At 39.4% G+C, this 24,359-nt stretch overlaps 1 protein-coding gene across 1 annotated transcript in view; it reads right to left on the bottom strand.

The window, feature by feature from the left end:
• Positions 1–1,991: 1,991 nt before the first annotated feature.
• LOC134585785 (protein unc-93 homolog A-like) overlaps positions 1,992–24,359 on the bottom strand; it is a 137,178-nt gene continuing 114,810 nt past the window's right edge. Inside the window, exons 7-9 of the mRNA XM_063441253.1 lie at positions 19,457–19,592; positions 14,988–15,119; positions 1,992–2,337 (exon numbers count right to left, since the gene is read on the bottom strand). Of these exons, the coding sequence (XP_063297323.1) occupies positions 2,078–2,337; positions 14,988–15,119; positions 19,457–19,592 (528 nt within the window). The 3' untranslated portion in view covers positions 1,992–2,077. The remainder of the gene's footprint in view (positions 2,338–14,987; positions 15,120–19,456; positions 19,593–24,359) is intronic.

Below are 24,359 nucleotides of genomic sequence, written 5' to 3'. Positions count from 1 at the left end.
TTCACGGTGTCTCGCAGGACTAAGACGGACTCCACATCCGTATCTTACCCCTTTTTTCCGACGGTTCCGCGGCTATGCGTCGTGAACACCCTACTTCGGTACGTAGAGGTTACCGAATCGCTCCGTTTTTACCGATCGGGTCAACTACTGGTATCTTACACTAAACCTTACAAACCCGTAACTACCACTACGTTGGCCAGATGGGTTCGATGGCTCTTATCCCTGGCAGGGGTAGAACCAAATTTCGGGGCCCACTCGGTACGCGGGGCGGCGGCTTCGCGTGCATATTCAGCGGGAGCATCACTTACGGACATCTTGCGCTCGGCAGACTGGACTAGAGAGAACACCTTCAGAGTTTTCTACTTTCGACAGACATCTCACGCATCTTTTTCGTTGTTACCACAGCGTTAAAAATGCAAAATAGGAAGCCTCCTGTCATGTAATAAAATTTGTAGATTATGTTAACGTAGTGTACGTATAATCTTAATTTTAATAATGACAGGAGGCGAGTATTTTCCCCCCCGTAGACATTGGTATTTTCCCACCCAAATACTCGCCATTCAGCATTTAACAGACAGTTATGACGACCTTACAGACTGTGTATGTGCAGATTTCATACAGTATGATGATATCAGTTTCAGTATAGATATAACTGTAGCTAACAACTCAATAGACTTGTCAATGTAATACCTAGACTTTAGATATATTAATTAACTAAGTCGGATATATAGGTTTGCATGCGGACAATAGTCCATTTCCACACCTTTCACCTATTTCAGTTTTTTTCCAGCATGAGATAATTCGGGAACCGGGCGACAACACCTCTCAAGCTTCATTCCAAGCTACGTTTGTTTAAAGTTACAGAGTTCCAGTTTAAAGGACACTCCACAATCTGACGTTACAGGATTTCACACATCAAAGAAAGAGGAATAGACACGCCCACCAAAGACTTATATGCAGGCTATGTTGGCCTAGGATTGGTTAAAAGTTTTTGATTGATTGACTTGTGCTGCTGGAGGCATAAGTAAAGAAAGTTATGCAAAATACTCGCCTCCTGTCATTATTAAAATTAAGATTATACGTACACTACGTTAACATAATCTACAAATTATATTCTTAATATGATTGGTCCGATGCAACTATTCTTCTCATGCTAGTCATTATCCCACATCAATATGAGTTTCAAGACTTGCCTTTGACATTTTATTATAATGTTTCAAAATGTGTGGCAGCTTAAAAAAGAATATAGTCTAATGCAAAATATATAAGCAACAAATCTACCATTCATAAATAAGCATTAATATCCCCTGATTTGAAAAATACAGAATACTAGAGACCACCAAGAAAAAGAAAACATTAATATGTTTCCAATATAGAAGTGGTAAGAATAGTTTCTTTGACATTTGAATACATCTTCATATTAAATGTTAATATTTAAGTTAGTCCAGTGAAGGAAACCATATGTTCCACACTTATCTTGTTATAGGTCATAACAAGAAGAAATTGTTTATCTTTAGTTTCTAATTGATTTCATTTTGCTTAATAAAACTGCTTCATAATACTTTAATCTGAAATATTGTACCTTTTTTTTAGCTGTAGTGGTATGAGTTTGGCATACTAAGTCAATGTGTCTAAAAATATAAATGAATATTTATGGATGTTCAGTCCAGTGAGATAAATCTGTAACACTCATGGGCGCCATTGGAAATAATAACTCAGACTACATCAGCTTTAAGCCAACGATCTTTCATGTACAGATATGAACCTGGCTTTATATATAAATATATATTTCATATTTGGGAATCTCAAGGGCACATTCAATTACGCACATTTTACAAACTTTAAAAAAGGTTGAGCAATTATACATTTTCTCACTTTATTCCAAGAGCAAATCATTAAACGTGAGACTTACAATATCTTGGAAAATAAAATAATGTAAGAATGAGCCAAAATTGTAACATCTAGGTATTATAAAACAGCAGAACAAAATGTAAGCGTCGTACATTTATTTTACACAGTTAGAAATTAAAAACAATCAGGCACCTGTGAGCTGTTTAAACATAATCTAATGTAAATACTACATATGTGTCTGTGTATATTGAGTTTCATTGTTTTTATTTTGTGAGTCAGTGCTGGGAACTTTTTTATTTTCAAGATATTCAACACATCCATAAAGCACCATTGCAAGTACTAGCACCGACACAAGAATATACAGTTTCACAGACACACATAAGAATGTGCTATAGCCATAGGCAATGACAAATCCCAAAGACTCCCAAAGGCGATAATTGGCAAATGCAGCTTCCTTGTGCTTATCAAATAAAACTCCATAGAGAGCTGTAAAAAAGAGTTGCACAATATATTTTAATATGCATTAAAATGTTTTTGCTAGTCAAATAACAAAATAGGAGTTTCGGTCACAATAGCTTAAGTTAGTGATTTAAGTTTAAGACAAAAATAATCTATATTTTACATTTATGTATATATAAACACTACACGCAACACTACATAGTAGCTTTGCCACAAATTTCATATTATTAAGTAACCCTTGTATGAGTCCAAGATGATCTCAGAAGTCATAATTTTCAGACAGAAACTCAAAAGTTATCATCTTGGATTCACACAAAATAAAACCTTGTGAGGTCCCTTACCATCTGGAGCATCGACAAGGTCATTACAAAATGAACTAGAAGCACTCCAGAATAGTTCAACTAGGGGTAAACTAACAGCCAACCCATCTCCCCTCGCTAAAGCTCCTGATTCCTGATTTCCTGTTTCAATCATTTGGGAATGAAACAGGGGTAACTTAAAGCTGCCTGTTAAATATTGAATTCAACAGAAAGTCTCAGTAGAGTAGAAGCCAAGTTACAATGAACTCTCTGTATAATATTGAGATTTTACATTTGATTCTAAAACGTGTGTTTTGTTGATTTCCAGGTCCATTTAGTACCATAGTTCAGTACTCTTATATTGTAGCAACATGCATGCATACATGGTTTAGCAATCAAAACCTGGCAATATAATTTTTTTTTTACGATAGTCATGGTCAGAATAATATTTTAGAACGTTATAACACTTCAATGCTCAATGCTTGTTCAAATGGAATAAAAATAAATACATTATAAGTGTCATGAAACAGCAAAAACCTAACCATGAGACTGTTAAAATGGTGATTTGACAAACTGAAATAGTTTTTCTTTCTGTATTGTTACACTTATTATGTTATAAATATAATTAGGAAAATAATTACCAAACAGCTCTAGTATCCCGTAAGGTAACTATTTTATATATAACATATAACATATACATACATAAGATAATTTCCACAAGGTATAATAACAGATATTTTAAAGAACAGAATATCCATTAGGAAGCAGCAAAAAAAAAAAAAAACTACTTTCAGAATATTTGTTCATCAGAGTAAAATATTTTTTTTAAATATCTTTTTATTTTTATCTATGTTTCTGTTAACAAACATTGCTTTTGTTAAGCAGACACATCTTTATGGTGAAGCAAGTTATTATTATTATTATTATTATTATTATTATTATTATTATTATTATTATTATTATTATGATTGTATTTATATAGAGCCAACTAATTCCACAGCGCTTTGCAATATTATGAAAGGGGGGATATTTACAATAAATGAGACAATTACACAGTGACACAGGAACAATAGATAGATGAGCACCCTGCTTAAATGAGCTAACAGTCTAGGTGAGGTGGGGTACAAATACACAACAGTGCAGCAAGGGTGACAGCCACCAAACAAGATGGAAAAGTAGCAGAGCTGGAGGTGAGAGTGGAGTATGGCTCTTTAGGAGAGCAAGAGACAGATTTGGATAAGTATAGATAAGTTACTCTGGTAGCCCATAAGCATTTCTGAATAGATATGTTTTGAGGGACTTCTTAAACAATTCAAGAGAGTCTGATGGGGGTGGGCAGGCTGTTCCAAAAGAAAGGAGCCGCCAACGAGAAGTACTGCAAGCGTGAGATAGCAGTAAGGGTGCAAGCAGCGGACAGGAGAAGGAATGTTACATTGAATACAATTTTAAATAAAAAGTATACAAACATAGCCAGGATTCAGCTGTAAGAATTTGCAACACTTACAACAATCAAGTAACATACATTCATATGTATTCCAAAATTCCAAAGAACTTTCCCACGCTGTGTAAAATGACACAGAGCACTCAGATTGGAGGATTTCAAACCAACCAATCAGAGTGCTGTGACAGGTAAATGTAGAGACTTACCTATCAGTCTCTTCATTTACCTGTCAGAGCACTCTGATTGGATGGCTTAAACACACCAATTAGAGTGCTGTGAACCTAATTGCAGGGTGGGGCAAGGCTTTATAAGTCTTCCCCCGCCCTGCAGAGCTCAGTCTGCGCGGAGCCCTCGCCGGGTGAAGATGTATTTATTTTTTTTAAATGCGTTGGTTATTATGGGTTTTTATTTGCCCTTTTTTGGGGTGAAAAAAGAAGATTTAGAAGAAAGAAAACATCAAATGGTAAGTCTGTTTTTTTTTTTTTTACAGGTACTTAGTTAAAGGTCCCCCCCTCATTATTTTTAGGGTGAAGGGGGTAGGTCCCACCCTTATTAGTATTTAGAGCCCCCACCCACTGCTCAGGGGTGGGGGCCAGGGGGAGGACATTAGGCCCCCCTTATTAGTATTTAGGGCCCCCACCTACAGCTCAGGGGTGGGGGCCAGGGTGGAGGACCTTAGGTCCGGGCGGCGGTGCGTGGACCAGGACCCAGTATGCCTGATGTTCAGAGTAGGAGTCACAGTGTTGAGGTGGATTAGCAGGGTCTGGTGCAGGGTAACCGCATGCCCCCTGGCGTTGAGCACCAGCGTTTGTGAAGCCACATACCAGAACCCTGATTCAGCTTCAGTGGATCCCAGGAACTAGGAAATTAAGCAGACCTCCCAGGAGCTAAATAGGGAGGCTCTGCAGCAAGATTGTATCCAGTACAGAAACAAGGCAAGACTAGAGATAGGCACCAAACACGAAAACAAGACAGAACTAATAGAACCCAGAACCAGAGAAGGATAGTAAGCTAAACCCAGAACATGTACACAAGACATGAAGGAAACATGAACATAACATGGGCATGACTGTACATGGACTGGGAATACAAACTAAAACAAGATAAGATAGGCAAAACAAGAGAAGAAATAACTAAGCACTATATATGAAAATCATGGAGATTTAGTCACATTATATGATCATACATTGCATAAGCCTGCCAACAACGCCAATGTACCCCATATCTGGCAGGTCCTACACTGCCTAATGTATGCTAAAACAACCAAAGAAGACATATATAGCACTTACCTGCAAGAAAGGGCAGAAGCCTTAAGCATCTGCCTGCAGGGACTCTGAAACAAAAGGAATGATGGAAAACAAATGGGTGTGGCAACATAAAACAAACATTTAAAGGAAACCTGGAGACTGGGAATTCCAGGGACGGATTACAGAAATGAACCCAGAAATCCCAGCATAAAGAAAACCAGACATAGAATTGAAAACCAAAAAAAACAAGAAAAACAAAACAAGAATTGTAAAAAGAGTACTGGATACCAGAAGCTATAGCCAGAATGATCTGCAGCGAGGAACAGGATGTGACAGGAAGACATTAGGTCCCCCACCTATTAGTATTTAGGGCCCCCAACCCCGCTCAGGGGTGGGGGCCAGGGGGAAGGACCTTAGGTCTCCCCTTATTAGTATTTAGGGCCCCCACCCGCCGCTCAGGGGTGTGGGCCAGGGGGGAGGACCTTAGGTCCCCCCACCTTATTAGTATTTAGGGCCCACACCCGCTGCTCAGGGGTGGGGGCCAGGAGGGAGGACATTAGGCCCCCCTTATTAGTATTTAGGGCCCCCACGCACCACTCAGGGGTGGGGGCCAGGGGGAGGACATTAGTCCCCCCTTATTTTACTATAGGGCCCCCACCCACTGCTCAGGGGTGGGGGCCAGGGGGAGGACATTAGGTCCCCCTTATTTTACTGTAGGGCCCCACCCGCTGCTCAGGGGTGGGGGCAGGGGGGAGGACATTAGGTCCCCCCTTATTAGTATTTAGGGCCCCCATCCACTGCTCAGGGGTGGGGGCCAGGAGGGATGACATTCGGTCCCACTCTTATTAGTATTTAGGGCCCCCACCCATAGCTCAGGGGTGGGGGCCAGGGGGGAGGACATTAGGAACCCCCCCTTATTAGTATTTAGGGCCCCCACCCGCCGCTCAGTGGTGGGGGCCTGGGGGGGAGGACATTAGGTCCCCCCCTTATTCCAATTTAGGGCCCCCACCTGCCACTCAGGGGTGGGGGCCAGGAGGGAGGACATTAGGTACCCCCCCTTATTTTACTGTAAAGCCCCCACCCGCCGCTCAGGGGTGGGGGCCAGGGGGAGAACATTGGGTCCCCCCTTATTAGTATTTAGGGCCCGACCCACCACTCAGGGGTGGGGGCCAGGGGGGAGGACATTAGGTCCCCCCCTTATTAGTATTTAGGGACCCCACCCACCGTTCAGGGGTGGCGGCCGGGGGAGGACAATAGGTCCCCCCCATCATTTTACTTTAGGGCCCCCATCCGCCGCTCAGGGGTTGGGGCCGGGGCAATAGGTCGCGGGTGGGGGCTCAGAAGGGGGGACCCTTTTTTTTTTTTAAACAGTGAGCAGCCACAGGCTGCTCACTGTTTACTAGACATGCCCCTACTTGCGGTATAGCGAGTAGGGGCTAAATTTACTAATACTAAGTCATTTTTCCTTAGTATTAGTAAATTTGGCTGAAAGACCAATTTAGGTCCTTCAGCCTTTTGGTAGATAACTCCCTAATAGCGTGGGAATTAGGGAGTTATCTACTAAGAGGCTGCAATAGAAGTCCCGAAGTGCCGAAGTCCCCAAATTCCGAAATGCCGAAGTTTCGAAATTCCAAAGTTTCGAAGTGCCGAAGTGCCGAAGTTGCCGAATTTCCGAAGTGCTGAAGTGCCGAAGTTCCGAAGTGTTGAAGTGCCGAATCGCCGAAGACCCGAATTGCAAAAATCCTGAATTTCGGAATGCTGAACCGAAAATTTTCCCCATGCACATGCCTATTGAAAATCAGGTTTATTGTAAAACTTTACAGACTTTCAAACCTTTGCAATGAACAAATCAAACAAAAGCATTTGAAATAGCTCAACACAATGAATGCTTCAAGTGATTTCCTCAAATTCAACTGAACATGCAACTTATAATGACTTCTCCAGTCACAAAATGATTCAACCCCCAAAATAGAATCCCTCACAGCAAGACAAATATGCAAAACAAGTGTTGTCTCAAGCACACCCGATGCAAATCAAGTGCTTTTCTAGTTGCACAAAATGTACCGTATATACTCGAGTATAAGCCGACCCGAATATAAGTCGAGGCCCCTAATTTTACCCCCAAAAAATGGGAAAACTTATTGACTCAAGTATAAGACTAGGGTGGGAAATGCAGCAGCTACTGGTAAATTTCTAAATAAAATTAGATCCTAAAAAAATTATATTAATTGAATATTTATTTACAGTGTGTGTATATAATGAATACAGTTTGTGTGTATGAATGCAGTGTGTGTATGAATGCAGTGTGTGTATGAGTGCAGTGTGTGTGTATGAGTGCAGTGGGTGTGTATGAGTGCAGTGTGTGTATGAATGCAGTGTGTGTATGAGTGCAGTGTGTGTGTATGAATGCAGTGTGTGTGTGTGTGTGTTGCAGAGCCTTGGTGGGAGGTGGGCATTTTTATTATTATTTTTTTTATTATTTACATTTTTTTTGTTATATTATTATTTTTTATGTTATTATTATTTTTAATATTATTTTATTTTATTATTATTATTTTTTTTCGTCCCCCCTCCCTGCTTGATACATGGCAGGGAGGGGGGTTCTCACTCCCTGGTGGTCCAGTGGCATTGGCAGTTCAGTGGAGGGGGGCTGGCAGAGAGCACTTACCTCTCCTGCAGCTCCTGTCAGCTCCCTCCTCCTCGGTGCCGGTCCGTGCAACTCCCCTGTCAGCTCCCACTGTAAGTCTCGCGACAGCCGCACTATGACCCCGCGGCTCTCGCGAGACTTACACTGGGAGCTGACAGAGGTGCTGACCGGACAGGCGTGGAGGAGGAGGGAGCTGACAGGAGCTGCAGGAGAGGTAAGCGCTCTCTGCCAGCCTAAAAAATAATGCAAAATAATGGTCCACAAAGTAAGGAGAATGAATTATCACCTTATACAAGCAAGTAACAGGATACAAAAAGATTGTGAAGTCACTGAATGATCCTAGAAAAACCGTTGGAAGCATAGTTTGCAAGATAAAGTGGTTACACTACCGAGACAGGGCAGAAAATGTATGTAAGCAATGGCTGCAACCAGATTTCTGAGTAGGGAGGTTGTGAAACACCCTTGAGTAATTGCAAAAGACCTGCAGCAAGCACACACAGTGAATGCAGAATGTTTCCAAGTCATAACTCCAAGACATACACAACTACTGACCCAAAAGCACAAGAAAGCTCTAATGTGCTCAAAATCATATAAATTATTCACAGAAGTTTTAGGATTTTTTTTCTGTGGAGCAATTAAACAAAAATGCAACGTTTGGGACCAATGGATCAGCATTATGTCTGGAGGAAGAAGAATGAAGCATACGCTGAAAAGAACACTCTGACTACAGTTAAACATGGTGGTGGCTCGGTGATGCTCTGGGGCTGCTTTGCATTCTCTGGCACTGTAAACCTGCAGCATGTGGAAGGCAAGATGGACTCATTGAAGTTTTAGGAAATCCTAGGAGAAAACCGAATGTGAAGAAACTGAAGCTTGGGCATCATTGGACCTTCCAACAAGACAATGATTCCAAGCATACCTCAAATTCCACCAAGGCTTGTTGCAGAAGAAGTCCTGGAAAATTCTACAGTGGCCATCGTCAAATGACTTAAGCCCCATAGAAAATTTATATTTGGATTTGAAAAAGGTGGTTGCAGCATGCTAACCCAAGAATATTACTAACTGGAAGCCATTGCTCATGAGGGTTAAGATTCCTCAGGAACACTGCCAGAAGCTGGTGTCTGGCTATGAATCTCGTTTGCAGCAGGTCATATTCCTACTAAGTACTAAAGATTTTTGCCATGAAGGGGTTGAATATTTTTTTTGTAGACTGGAGAAGTCATTATAAGTTCATTCAGTTGAATTTGGGGAAACCACTTGAAGCATTTATTGTATTGAGTAAGTTCCAATTGCTTTTGTTTAATTTGTTCATTGCAAACAGCTAAAGGTCTGTACATTTTGACAATAAACCTTATTTAAATGAGGTTAAATAACACAGTTGCACATCGCATACACTCATTCACACATGTATTTACCCTCATGACATATATAATATTTACATTTGTGTTCACATATACATATGTGCTCTCATATTACATATGCTGTTTCTAAACATATGTGTGAAATCACACACAATTCTCACACTTCTCATATTTCACACATGAATAGATATACAATCATACACACTTTCCTTCACTCATTAGAAATGTATACATATGTATTTACAATCACATTTTCAAGTGTGCACAAATATGTATACCAATTGCGTACTTACAGTTAAAGAAGTTGTTACTTATAAGATTACTATGTCTTATTATATCCTAACTGTAGAATCTTTAAGCCTATCAAAAAAATGCTCCTCTCAGACTCACATATAAGGCATTTCCATATGGACTCACACATTTTAAGGTTGGACTCACATATAAGGCATCTCCATATGGTTTCTATGGTAGGTTCACCTTTATAACCTTCAATATATAATATATAAGAGAAAAATGTCCCACTGTTTTTGACTATTCCATCAAAGTCTGGCACAGCGAGGTTTAATCATTTTTACATGCTTGTTAAACACTGTTGTGACTCACGGTGACTTACTTAAGTTTACAAATTGAACACATTACCTAAGTATGTTGGAAGTGTCAAAATCTGCTGGGACTCAATCCAGGTCTAAAAGCTTGCTGACTTTTGGATTTGTTTTTGAGCAGATATCTGATATATATTAGTTTTTGTTTATAGAATCCCAAGGCTTTTTGTTAACCTTGCATTTAGTCAATCACCCACATTTAATAATGAAGATCAAACAATTATTTAAAAGAAGACTACAATCTCCCAAACTGTCAACGTATTCAGTCAATGTCTGAAGTTAGATATTATTAACTTCTTATTCCGTATCATATCTATCCTAATACCTGGTAGTTGTGTATCCCATTCCTATTTGATTTGCACTTTGTCCATTCCTATTTGTGTTTTTAATTCAAGTACCTAGTTTTAGGTATATCCAGGTATATCCTGTAATGAATATCCGCATTAAGAGGATTCATAGCTGGTTGGACCTGAGTTCCAGTACATCTACTCTTATTTGAGAAAAATTGATTAGATTCAGAGCCAGCTTCTAATAGGCTCTATACTTGTAAGTTTTCAAAGTTATATTCACACAATTTATTCAGATTGACAGCCTACACTATGAAGTGTGTGCATATTTTTTTATCTTACAGGATATACCTGTGACAGTACACTATGAGACATGTTTCACCTATTGGTGCCCAAACTACCTCGTGAATTTTATTTACATATGTATTAAGTGTGAGGGTGACAACACACTTGGGTGGTTTATAGTTGCATTTGGTTTTAGCGCTGATATATCTTATCATTTTTTTTTTATATACTTTTCAATTTTTTTTCACTGTTTTAAGTAAGCTGCTTGTCTCAAATGGCATTGTTTGAACAGAGAGAAATTGGTTCACTAATACATGTCAAAGATTTGATAAAAATGATACTAAGGCAGATACACAAATCGTTATAAGTGACAATTTAGACAATATGATCTATCAATTGAACAAACTCTTAACTAAAGAAATCAAGTTCAAATGGAAGATTTTTACACTTGAGAAATACCTCCAGGACAAGATTACACCTATGTGGTTTAGATTCACAGAGTTTCCGACATTTGATCTTGAAAATGAGAAATTTATGAAAATTTGGACTTCTGCCTTAGAGGTATTCTCTATTACCATGATGAACATTATTATCATGCAGAGAAAAGAAGATTTGGTAGACATAGATAAGTCTACTAAACTGTTACAATCTAAGTTAGAGGCCTTTGTAGGGACTAAGGATTTTGAATCTCTCTCTGAAAAAGTGTCACACAATTTTGATAAACTTGAGAATTCTATTATTTACAAACAAAAAGAAAAAATACAATAGGGATATCGAGGACTATGCAACTTATAGAGTCAGAAAAAATCCCAATAGGAGAAACATGGAAACAAAAAAGGTTTTTCCCAAACCCTATACCAATTATAAATCACAAAAGAATAACAAATGTAATGGTAGCTCCAATATTTAAAACAGGACAAATCACAAAACACCTCAGACTTCTAAAGTAAGATCTAATAAGGAAGAGAGGAATGGTCATCAAACTAATAGACGGAACCCTTTAGGAATAAAAACTTCCACCCCCCAACCATTTAGACCTAATGATGGTAGAGAAAAACTGTAAATTCAAAAAGTAGAAATACCCCTCAGAAATGCTTAAGAAGTGACAAATGGGAGAAGGTTTTTTTTTAGAATCAAGACATGGAGGAAGGGAATCCACAACTCCCGTAAAAAGAATCAAAAGGTTAGAAGAGGAAAGAGAGGTAGGAGAATTAAATGGAAATGAAAAAAGAAGGAGGAGACAAATGACATAAGAGTTTTTAATTTATCTAAGAAAGTTTTATCACCAACACACATTAAAGTTTTATCCAAAGGTTTTAAATTTGCCCCCAGCTGCCGGGATTATTAAATTTGAAGCCTATGTTGACATAAATCGGATTACTAGGAAATTGTGCCTGAAAAGGTTTTTTAAAGATAAAAACAACACTGTAACCTTAAGTGAGGAAGGATTACAAGACAATAACATGAGCAACACCCCTGCAATAGGCCATACCACTTTTAAAAACAAATCCACCTTTTTAAAAATCAAATAGTATGAAGGTATTTGAGAAGGCATGTCTAGACAAAATATATAAGATCAAACCATTAAAAAAAATATGAATATAATTTGTCTGTTAAAGAAAAAAGGATTATAGATTCACTTAAGAAGGACCCCTCAATTCTAATCAAACAAGCTGACAAGGGTGGGGGTCTCATCATATTAGATAAAACTTGGTATTTAGGTGAAGTAGATCGACAACTACAAGACGAACATACATACACTAAACTGAATAGAAACCGTACCTGTGAAATTAGAAAGAAATATGAGGACTTCTTAAAGAGAGGTTTAGAAGATGGAATATTGGACAAAAATGAATGGGCCTTTTTGTTACTAGAATCTCCAAGGATACCCGTCATTTATATCCTACCCAAACTGCACAAGCACCCAGTCAACCCCCCCGGGCAGATCAATAGCTTTGGGTATAGATTCTATTTTGTCCTCATTATATAAACTTCCATCTGCAGCCTCTAGTTAAAGGGATTCTCCAGTGCCAGGAAAACAAACCGTTTTCCTGGCACTGCAAGTTCCCCTCTCACTCCACCCCCCATCCCAAGTTACTGAAGGGGTTAGAACCCCTTCAGTGACTTACCTGTATCCAGCATTGATTTCCCTCGGCGCTGGTTCAGGGTCCACCCACGCAGGGGAGACCGGCAGGGGAGACCTAATGCACATGTGTGGCAATGCCGCGCATTAGATCTCCCCATAGGAAAGCATTGAAAAATGGTTTCAATGCATTCCTATAAGGATTTCAGTGAGGCTGGAGGTCCTCACATAGCGTGAGGATGTCCAGTGAGGCTATAACACACTTTTCGTGCCCTCTAGTGGCTGATCTAACATCTAAGATCTGATATCTGGAGCCAAAGCTGGACACGCCTAATTCTTGGTATCTTTTCCAACTAACACAACTTCAGAACTCTGAAAACTTTTCTATTTTCATACAATTCTCTCATCATACTTGCATTCAAAATTCCTAGGACATATCTACAAATCTGATAGAACATAACTGGTAATTATGCTGGCAATTATGCTGGTTTTATTTAATTAAATTAAATTAGTTGATTTTACTAAAAGGCAGAATATACTTGGATAAAAGCTGGTGATTCCAACATTAAGGAGTCATGATCGTTAATAATATATAGAATTTGTAATTCCATTCCTGCAGGTGGACCAATGAACTCTATATTACGTTTAACTTTAAAAATAGAATACCAGGCAATTATCCAGATATATTATCTTACGTAATTTAGAAATAGTAAATTTTAATTATGAAAGTTCAAATTCTGCAAATGTAAAATCTGGTTAAAAATGATTCTTATTGGATGGACATAAGAATGGTCAAATGATCTAGTATGAGAAATATTGTATTTATAAAATCTTGCCTATGAGAATTGTAAGCAGCAGTTAAAGAGTTAATTCAGTGTGATTTGACTGTCAGACAAAGTTTTTTATTGCTTTATGCTGTGCTGCTGTGAGATGCTGTGAGATGCTGTGTTATGTTTTAGTAACCTGATTTCAAAGTAAAGTGTCCTGTCATAAATCTTGTTGAAAACTGCATACATGTCGATATAACTTGCTATTTAGCTGTCTGTAATTGTGTTAAACCACTGCCATATTGTATACTTATGTTTACCTAAATATTCACTGATATTATCACGCATGTTACAAAATATTATTATTATTATTATTATTATTATTATTATTATTATTATTATTATTATTATTATTATTGTCACAATAAATTATATTTTTATAATTAATTTGTGATTAATGTGTGAAATAAAAATCCTCTAATGAAACTTACTCCAGGATCTATGAGAATTAAAATTGTGGGTAATTCTTAGCTTTAAATCATTAATCAGGGAAACAGTGACAATAAATCTAATTTGATATAATAAAAACTATTAAATAAGTTTTTGATAATTTTTATGAAAATATTATTTTTAATATTTATCACCCCATAAATATCCTTACAACGATTTCTTTCTTATTACGTGTGATGTCACCAGTCTATATATGATCATTGAGTACCAAAATGGTTGTGAAGCTGTTAGGTCCTTTTAAAACATTGTTAATAAATACAACTTCAATTGATACCTGGTTCCTGAGTTCCTGTACATACTACCTGGTTCCTGAATATCCGCATTAAGAGGATTCATAGCTCCTGGTGGAACCTGAGTTCCAGTACATCTAATCTAATTTGAGAAAAAGTGATTACAGTCAGAGCCAACTTCTAATAGGCTCCAAGTTATATTCACATAATTTATTCATATTGACAGTCTACACTATGAAGTGTGTATAATTTTTATCTTACGGGATATACCTGTGACAGTACACTGTGAGACCTGTTTCACCAATTGGTGTGCAAACTACCTTGTTTTGAATTTTACTCTTATGAATTGACCTTGTTACATCCCATCTGGCTGTCAATCAGATAACCGGTCCTGTTACTTCTTGGCTGCTTATCTCAGAGGAGCTACACTTAAAAGGCAGCAATTTCTTAGAACACCTGCCCTGGAAAGGTATCTCATTGAGCTGCATTTGGAAGTCTATGATTAGACAACCAAAGTCTGTGCTGAGTTACAGGGGGACACATCGCAAAGTCGCCAATGCAAGGAGCCTGCTGTTTCCACTGGTTTCCATGGTGACTGCCTCAATTTACATAACTTTTTTATACATAAAACCTCACCTCCTCTTAACTGTCTTTTTTTCATTGCTGTGTTCTAGTCTGACTGAAATGTTTATAGCTCTATAGATTATCGTGATAATATATAAATGATAATAAAAAGCACATTGCTACAAATTAAACATTAATCTCTTTAGATTCTTGTAAAAAAAAAAACATTCATTTGTCTTCAGTATATTTAAAATGTTTGAATTTGAATCAATAGTGTAATTGACAGGTACAAGTTATATTAGTGTAAGAGTTATTCTTTTTTAGCTACAAAGTGTAATATATTTTTATACATACCATTAGTTTGTGTCTGCCAGACAGCATCTGCCATACCCCATAATGCAGGAAATATAAAGAACACTGCAAGCTGATTTGGGTGAGGTCTCCATAAAAGCAATGCTATTATGCATGCTATGTTTGTGATTGCAGCTGCAGTGATATGAATGAGAGTAACAAATTATCATTAGCAATAAAATAAATAAAAAAACATCTAGGGAAAATATAAAGCGTAGAGTATTTTGTAATGTTTAGCTCAACCTGATTGAAATGCTAGGATGGGACCTTAAGAGAGCTGTGAGAAAACAAATGCCAGGAAACTGAACTGAAGTGGGCTAAAATGCCTCCTCAATGATGTGATAGACTAATAAACTGGTAAAATCATACTTGGTTACTTCAAGTTATTGTTCATAAAGGTGGTTCTACAAGCTATTGAATTATAAGGTGTTCTTAGCTTTTCTCACATAGCTTTTCCATTTTGGCTTTACTTGTGTTAAATAAATCATGATATGGTGCAATATGTCATGTGTTGTTGTTCATCTGAGATTGTATTTACCTAATTTTAAGACCTTCTAAGGAACCGATGATTGGTATTATGTCCTGATATGTAAAACCATAGAATTAAAAGAGGGTGTACTTTTACTTTCCCACTTACTAGGGTAAATAACTTGGGAGTCTAGCCAACTCCTTGGTTTTTCACCCTCCCTGCCACAGTTGCCTCATACCAGGGCCTATATAGTTTAGAAAGAAACAGATAGAGAGAGTGTGTCAGATTGCTGAAAAGATGGGGGTAACCCCTACTGAATAACAATTGAAAAAAGAAGGAGTACAAGTATACCTGGAGGATACACTAAATTAAAAAGTGCACCTGCAGGTCACTGGTACAATAGTAGCAATCCATATTTTAATAAAATATAACTTTTAATAATCAATTTAAAAGCGAAGAAGATAAGCACAATAGCTAAATGGACAGAAGTTAATAGTAAGAGGAGAAGGGAAAAGTGGTAGAAATATTAATCAGAAAATGCCATATTGATCCAATCCTGGCAAATGTAATTAGGGGAATGGGGGGTTAAAACATGTTTAGCAAATTAGCCCAGCGTTTAAACTCATCCCTGTTGCTCAGTATCACTGTATATCCAAAACACCCCCAACTCCTCAAAAACTAAACAAAAATAAAAATCTGACGTGAGATTGTAATTGCTACCTAAACGACTAAACTTCCATCCAATCAAAGTCAAAATAAAATAAACTGAATTAGATTAAAGAGGGTGGCTGTATAAGTATCGAAAAGTCACAGCTGCAGCATCGTCCCTGTCTGATACCTCCACCCTCCACTAAGCTAGTCCCGACGCGCGTTTCGCCGAAAGTCGGCTCTTCCAAGGGCCTATATTTCCTTGTACTGCAGAGAGCCCCAGATGGATTTTTTTCTAAAAGTAAGTTGGTTAATCTCATAAGAGAAGACATTAGGCTGTTAGAGTAGGACCTGCCAAAGATGGGGTACATTGACGTTGTGGCAGACTTATGCAATGTATGATCATATAATGTAACTAAACCCCCATTATTTTTGCCTAGATTAGGTGTTTTAAAATAAAATCTATCAACATTGAAGTTTCTGTTTAGTGGATAAGTGAGTGTGCTGGATCTTGTGTTTTGTATAAATTGGCCCCCAAGCAGCATATATATCACAAAAGTGACTTCACCCTCACATTTTTGTAAATATTTTATTATATCTTTTTATGTGACAACACTGCAGAAATGACACTCTGCTACAATGGAAAGTAGTAAGTGTACAGCCTGTATACCAGTGTAAATTTGCTGTCCCCTCAAAATAACTCAACACAGCCATTAATATCTAAACCATTGGCAACAAAAGTGAGTACACCCCTAAGTGGAAATGTCCAAATTAGGCCCAAAGTGTCAATATTTTGTGTGGCCACCATTATTTTCCAGCACTGCCTTAACCCTCTTGGGCATTGAGTTCACCAGAGCTTCACAGGTTGCCACTGGAGCCCTCTTCCACTCCTCCATGATGACATCACGGAGCTGGTGGATGTTAGAGACCTTGCACTCCCCCACCTTCTATTTGAGGATGCCCCACAGATGCTCAATAGGGTTTAGGTCTGGAGACATGCTTGGCCAGTCCATCACCTTTACCTTCAGCTTCTTTAGCAAGGCAGGGGTCATCTTAGAGGTGAGTTTGGGGTCGTTATCATGTTGGATTACTGCACTGTGGCCCAGTCTCTGAAGGGAGGGGATCATGCTCTGCTTTAGTATGTCACAGACAGTACATGTTGGCATTCATGGTTCCCTCAATTAACTGTAGCTCCCCAGTGCTGGCAGCACTCATGCAGGCCGAGACCATGACACTCCCACCGCCATGCTTGACTTTGCACTCCTCACCTGGTTGCTGCCACACACACTTGACACCATCTCAACCAAATCTCATCGAACCACAGGACAAGTCTGCTTGTCTTCAGCAAACTGTTTGTAGGCTTTCTCTTGCATCATCTTTAGAAGAGGCTTCCTTCTGGGATGACAGCCATGCAGACCAATTTGACCCCTTCAACATCTGCAGCAATGCTGGCAGTGCTCATACGTCTATTTCCCAAAGACAACCTCTACATATGATGCTGAGCATGTGCACTCAACTTCTTTGGTCGACCATGGCGTGGCCTGTTCTGAGTGGAATCTGTTCTGTGAAACCGCTGTATGGTCTTGCTCACCATGTTTCAGCTAAGTTTCAGGGTATTGGCAATAGTCTTATAGCCAAACCATATTTATGTAGAGTAACAATTCTTTTTTTCAGATCCTCAGAGAGTTCTCTGCCATGAGGTGCCATGTTGAACTTCCAGTGACCAGTATGAGAGAGTGTGAGAGTGATAACACCAAATTTAACACAACTGCTGCCCATTCACACCTGAGACCTTGTAACACTAACAAGTCACATGACACTGGGGAGGGAAAATGGCTAATCTGGTCCAATTTGGACATTTCCCACATTTGTTGCCAATGGTTTAGACATTAATGACTGTGTGTTGAGTTATTTTGAGGGGACAGCAAATTTACACTGTTATACAGGCTGTACGCCTACTACTTTACATTGTAGCAGAGTGTCCTTTCTTCAGTGTTGTCACATAAAAAGATATAACAAAATATTTACAAAAATGTGAGGGGGTACTCACTTTTGTGAGATACTGTATATGTATATATATATATATATATATATATATATATATATATATATATATATATATATATATATATATATATATATATATATATATAATTTCCAAGTAAAGCCAGCACTCAAGGACTTGTGTAAAAATAAGAATGGCTTTTAATCCATAGTCATAGTCAACGTTTCAGTTTACATCAGCAAACTTTCATCAGGACATAAAGGACATATATTTATGTCCTGATGAAAGTTTGCTTATGTAAACTGAAACGTTGACTGTGACTATGGATTAAAAGCCATTCTTATTTTTACACAAGTCCTTGAGTGCTGGCATTACTTGGAAATTGTATTTTTGTGCAGCTGAGCACCGGGCACTTATAAGAGAGGAAAGCTGGAGTGCAAAAAATCCAGAAACTGTGTATATATATATATATATATATATATATATATATATATATACATACATACATACATACATACATACTCTTTACACTGTCAAACCATATCTTGCTCAAAATGTATATTTTATTATAAAAAAGATTATTATAGTCATTCATTCATATTAAATGTGTTGAATAATGAACTACAAGTACACTAATTCCAATTGTACCATGTACTATTTATTTCACTATGGCTTTTTATTTCTTGACTTTTGTTAAAGTCACTAGTTTTAAAGGGACACTATAGTCACCTGAACAACTTTAGCTTAATTAATCAGTTTTGGTGTATAGAATATGCCCCTGCAGCCTCACTGCTCAATCCTCTGGAGTTAAATCTCTTTGTTTATGAACCCTAGTCACACCTCCCTGCATGTGACTTGCACAGCCTTCCATAAACACTTCCTGTAAAGAGAGCCCTATTTAGGCTTTCTTTATTGCAAGTTCTGTTTAATTAAGATTTTCTTATCCCCAGCTATTTTAATAGCTTGCTAGACCCTGCAAGAGCCTCCTGTATGTGATTAAAGTTCAATTTAGAGAATGAGATACAATTATTTAAGGTAAATTACATCTGTTTGAAAGTGAAACCAGTTTTTTTTTTCATGCAGGCTCTGTCAATCATAGCCAGGGGAGGTGTGGCTAGGGCTGCATAAACAGACACAAAGTGATTTAACTCCTAAATGACAGTGAATTGAGCAGTGAAATTGCAGGGAAATGATCTATACACTAAAACTGCTTTATTTAGCTAAAGTAATTTAGGTGACTATAGTGTTCCTTTAAGTGAATAGAAACGTCACTCCACATGTTTTATAAAAGAAAAGATAGGTAATAAAAAGCACATTGTTTTCAATGGTTTTCAAACATGTTTGCCTTACCCATGGAAAAAAGAAATATTCTTCCTGTGTACTGGGAAAGTTTTCCAAATAACAAAGAGCATATCGCATTGGTTGCTGCAAAACAAATCATCACATAGCCAACAAAATGTATTCCAAGGCTACATGTAACGTATGACTAAAGAAAGGAAAGAATATTGTTAAAGACCTGGGTGATTGTCATAAATCGGTAATTAAGATAATAAAGAATTCATTATATTGGAATTGCATATGGAAAGCCACAATTATTTTGCAAATCTTATGATATAAAGTAAACAAAGTATCAAGCAGTGTAATAAAATGTGCAAATATATTGAAAAACAAATACATCTTTTAAGCCAAAATAGTTAAGTTACATAGAAAATCGAATTGGAAAAATCGGACAGCTAAATTATTTGGGCATGAATTTCTGTATTTCAGATTTAATTTCACTATTCAGTGAATGAACATCAATTAATTAAAACAGATCACATACAGTATGTTGATGGATAGTTTTGTATATTTTGATAATTCATTTGTAAATCTGCATTATGTTATTTATTTACTACACACAGGATTTTACTCACTAAACACCAAATTGCAGTGAATTGTGGAAAACTGTCACCTGAATTGAAAAGTTCAGGATAAAATAGCCAACGTTTCATATCAGCTATATTTGTTCCAAAATCATGGTATTCAGGTCTCACATTTTAGCAAATAAATCCAATTATTCATTTTTATAGGAATCATGTGCAATCAATATATAAATATATATCACCCTGGATATGTGTACAAAAATGTGTGTACAAAATATATATGGCTAGAATAAATCTTTAATATATTAAACCAATGTAAACATCTAGAGAATAAACACAAATGGCATATTTTATAAATTTAATACTGCCATTTATAATGCACCAACAGATTATGTATAGTGATGTACCGAACTGTTCGCTGGCGAATAGTTCCCGGCGAACATAGCGTGTTCGCGTTCGCCACGGCGGGCGAACACATGCGCGGTTGGATCCGCCCCCTATTCGTCATCATTGAGTAAACTTTGACCCTGTGCCTCACGGTCAGCAGACACATTCCAGCAATTTAGCAGCAGACCCTCCCTTCCAGACCCTCCCACCTCCTGTACAGCATCCATTTTAGATTCATTCTGAAGCTGCATTCTTAGATAGAGGAGGCAGGGCCGGATTAAGAGCCCAGTGGGCCTGGTGCTGATAATTATGATGGGCCTAATTACAAAATCTTATTGACCAAAAACACTAAAACAGTCCTACCTCCTAAGCGTCATGTATCTGATGGAGATGATGCTGTAGGGAAACTCATAGGATGCAACTATGAGAAAACACATACCCTTTGCTAATCTCATGCTTTCATCTTTCAAGTAAACCCATACCCCCTAACAGCAGTGTCCAGTAAAGCAGGAAGTCTATGGATGCGGTAAAAGGGTGGGCTACTGACACAAATCACATAACCAGAACGTCCGAAAGGGCGAACATACACAAAAAGGGGGAATGTCTGTGTCCCTATGTCTCCCAGTCCCTTAGTGTTTGTGTCCTCATGTCTCCCAGTGTCCCCATGTCACTAGGGGACATTGAGAGACATTGGGACACTGGGAGACATGGGGACACAGATACTAGGGAACACTGGGAGACCTGGGAAATCTGAGACTCTTGGGGACACTGGGTGACAGACACGAGGGGACACAGGGAGACATGGGGCACTGAAATACTGTGATATATAGGGGACACTGGAGACTTGATAAAAACCTGGGTACAGGTCAAAATGTTGTGGTGTCCAATAAACCTGCTTAAAGCTATCACAGTGAGTGCCTGAGATTTTTTTCTTTTATACTAGGGGACACTGAGACACTACGGGCACAGAGACACTACGGGCACAGAGACACTATGGGCACTGAGAGACATGGGGCACTGAGAGACATGGGGCACTGAGACACTGATACATAGGGGACACTGATACATAGGGGACATTGGAGACTTGATAAAGTGAATGGAGAAAGGCAGGAAGCTACATCCCTACCTCTCTCTCATGACTGAAACCGCAGGGGAGCAGCACAGAGGCAGCCTACAGAGCAGGTAAGTGAGGGATGGGGGGTGGGGGAGACCGCATAGAGGAAGGTAAAGTAGAAGGAGCAGAAAGGTTCTGCAAGGGGCAGGAGGGGCCAGCAAGGAATAGAAAGGGGCAGCAAGAAGCAGGAAGGGGTCGAAAGGTTTTCAAGGAACAGGAGGGTAAAGTAGAAGGAGCAGCAAGGAGGGTTTTCAAGGAACAGGAGGGTAAAGTAGAAGGGGTCAGCAAGGAGCAGAAAGGGTCTGCAAGAGGCAGGAGGGGTCAGCAAGGAATAGGAAGGGGCAGCAGGAAGGGGTAGGGACGGTCTGCAAGGAGTAGGAAGGGTCTGCAAGGAGCAAGAGGGGTCAGCAAGGAGTAGGAAGAGGCAGCAAGGAGTAGGAAGAGGCAGCAAGGAGCAGGAAGGGGCAGCAAGGAGCAGGGAGGGGCAGCAAGGAGCAGGAAGGGACAGCAAGGAGCAGGAAGGGACAGCAAGGAGCAGGAAGGGGCAGCAAGGAACAGGAAGGGGCAGCAAGGAGCAGGAAGGGGCAGCAAGGAGTAGGAAGAGGCAGCAAGGAGTAGGAAGAGGGAGCAGGGAGGGTCTGCAAGGAGCAGGAAGGGGCAGCAAGGAGCAGGAAGGGGCAGGAAGAATCAGAAGGAACAGAAAGGATCAGCAAGGGGCTGCAAGAAGCTGGAAGGGGCAGAAAGAAGCAGGAAGGGCAGTAAGAAGCAGGAAGGGTATGCAAGAAGCAGGAAGGGCCATCAAGGAGCAGAAAGGGATCAGAAAGAGAGCAGAAGGGCGCAAAATAAGCAGAAAGTAGCAGAAAGGTAAAGGAGCAGAAGGAGCCTCAGAAGGCAAAGAAGACTGTGTCAAATGAAGGAGAAGAAAATGAGATTGGAGCACTTCATTCTGGACACCACATCATTAGGCGTTGGTACCTGGGCCTGGCAGGGAAACTTTGGACCTTCTCATCAAACCAGGTAAAAACAAACAATATCAGTGTTAATGTGTTCACTTTTATTTACTGAGTGTCAGGAAACACAGAGGGCCGCTGGGTAGGGGTGCCGCTGATTGGCTAGATGGGTCAGCTAGCACTCTACGCCAATCAGTAGCTCCCCATTCATAAAAACGTAAAACATTTTTATGAATCGGGAACTAGCGATTGGCTTAGAGGGTCAGCTGACCACTCTAGCCAATCTGCAGCACCCATGCCTGACGTCAATCTGCACTTCCTGACACTCTGTTTCAGAAGTTGAATACCACTGAGCGACCTGGAGATCTGGAGCTGAAGGAAGCCTTTGGGGGTAAACCATTTGAGAGCGGTTTAACCCCTTCAAAGAAAGAGCACCCAGGGGCCTCCTTGCATCACATAATTTTCATTTAGATAAAGTTGTTATGGTGACCAGAATGTTCCTGTAATTTGATGAAAGGAACACTATAGTGTAAGGAATACAAACATATATTCCTGACACCATAGTTGTGAAAACGCTATTCACCCTGGCTTTATGTGAAAATGACTATGCTCCTTCCCTTTCATGACACTGTCAAAAAGGGGCCAAGCATGGATGTCATTACAATTATGTCCCCCCTCCCCCCCCGGAAAAATTCCTGCGGACGTCCATGCTCAGGGTCCCCATGTTACCCAGTGTCCCAATGTCTCAGCGTCCCCATGTCTCGGAGCTGCTGTCTGGACTCTCTGTGCAGAACTGGTCCCCGCGGATCAGTGAGTAGAGAGATGCAGGGAGGGAGATGCCGTAACTTCTTATCACTGCCTCTCTCCACACAAACAGCGACCCCTACTGGCCGGCGCTGGTATTGCAGAATAAACTATGTTTATACTGAGACAGACATTTGTATTGCCGGTATTACTGCAATACCGGCACCGGCTAGGCAGCTCAAATACCTGAGAAATACTTCTGAGAAATACCTGGCAACCCTAAGAAATACATGAGAAATACCTGGCAACCCTAAGAGTAGTGTGTAAAAAAAAAAAAAAAATGTAAAAAAAAAAATTTTTTTTTTTTTTTTTTTTTAAAACCAATGGGCCTATTCCATGGGCCTGGGCCTGGAGCTGCAGCTCCATCAGCCCCTATGTTAATCCGGCCCTGAGAGGAGGGAAAGTGTAGCTGCTGCTCATTTGATAGGGAAATGGATAGCTAGGCTAGGGTATTCAGTGTCCACTACAGTCCTGAAGGACTCATCTGATCTCTGATGTAAGGACAGCACCCCAAAAAGCCCTTTTTAGGGCTAGAACATCAGTCTGCTTTTTTTTTCTGTGTAATGTAATTGCAGTTGCCTGCCTGCCAGCTTATGTGTCAGGCTCAAAGTGGATACTGTGCCCATTTTCCCAGTGTCACCACTCATATCTGGTGTCACAATAGCTCAAGCTTGACATTTAAAAAGAAAAAAAATGTTTTCACTGTAATAGATTGAAGAGCAGTTAGTTGTCTGGCAGCTTCTGTGTCAGGCTCAGTGGATACTGTGCCCATTTGCCCAGTGCCACCACTCATATCTGGTGTCACAATAGCTTAAGCTTGACATTTAAAAAGATAGAACATTTTTTCACTGTAATAGATTGAAGAGCAGTTCGTTGTCTGCCAGCTTCTGTGTCAGGCTCAGTGGATACTGTGCCCATTTGCCCAGTGCCACCACTCATATCTGGTGTCACAATAGCTTAAGCTTGACATTTAAAAATAAAGAACATTTTTTCACTGTAATAGATTGAAGAGCAGTTAGTTGTCTGCCAGCTTCTGTGTCAGGCTCAGTGGATACTGTGCCCATTTGCCCAGTGCCACCACTCATATCTGGTGTGACTATAGCGTGCCTTTAAAAACAAAAAAAAGTATTTCACTC

The sequence above is a fragment of the Pelobates fuscus genome, chromosome 2 (genome assembly GCF_036172605.1).
Source record: "Pelobates fuscus isolate aPelFus1 chromosome 2, aPelFus1.pri, whole genome shotgun sequence".
NCBI lineage: Eukaryota > Metazoa > Chordata > Amphibia > Anura > Pelobatidae > Pelobates > Pelobates fuscus.
This window is presented reverse-complemented; position numbering and strand designations above follow the sequence as displayed.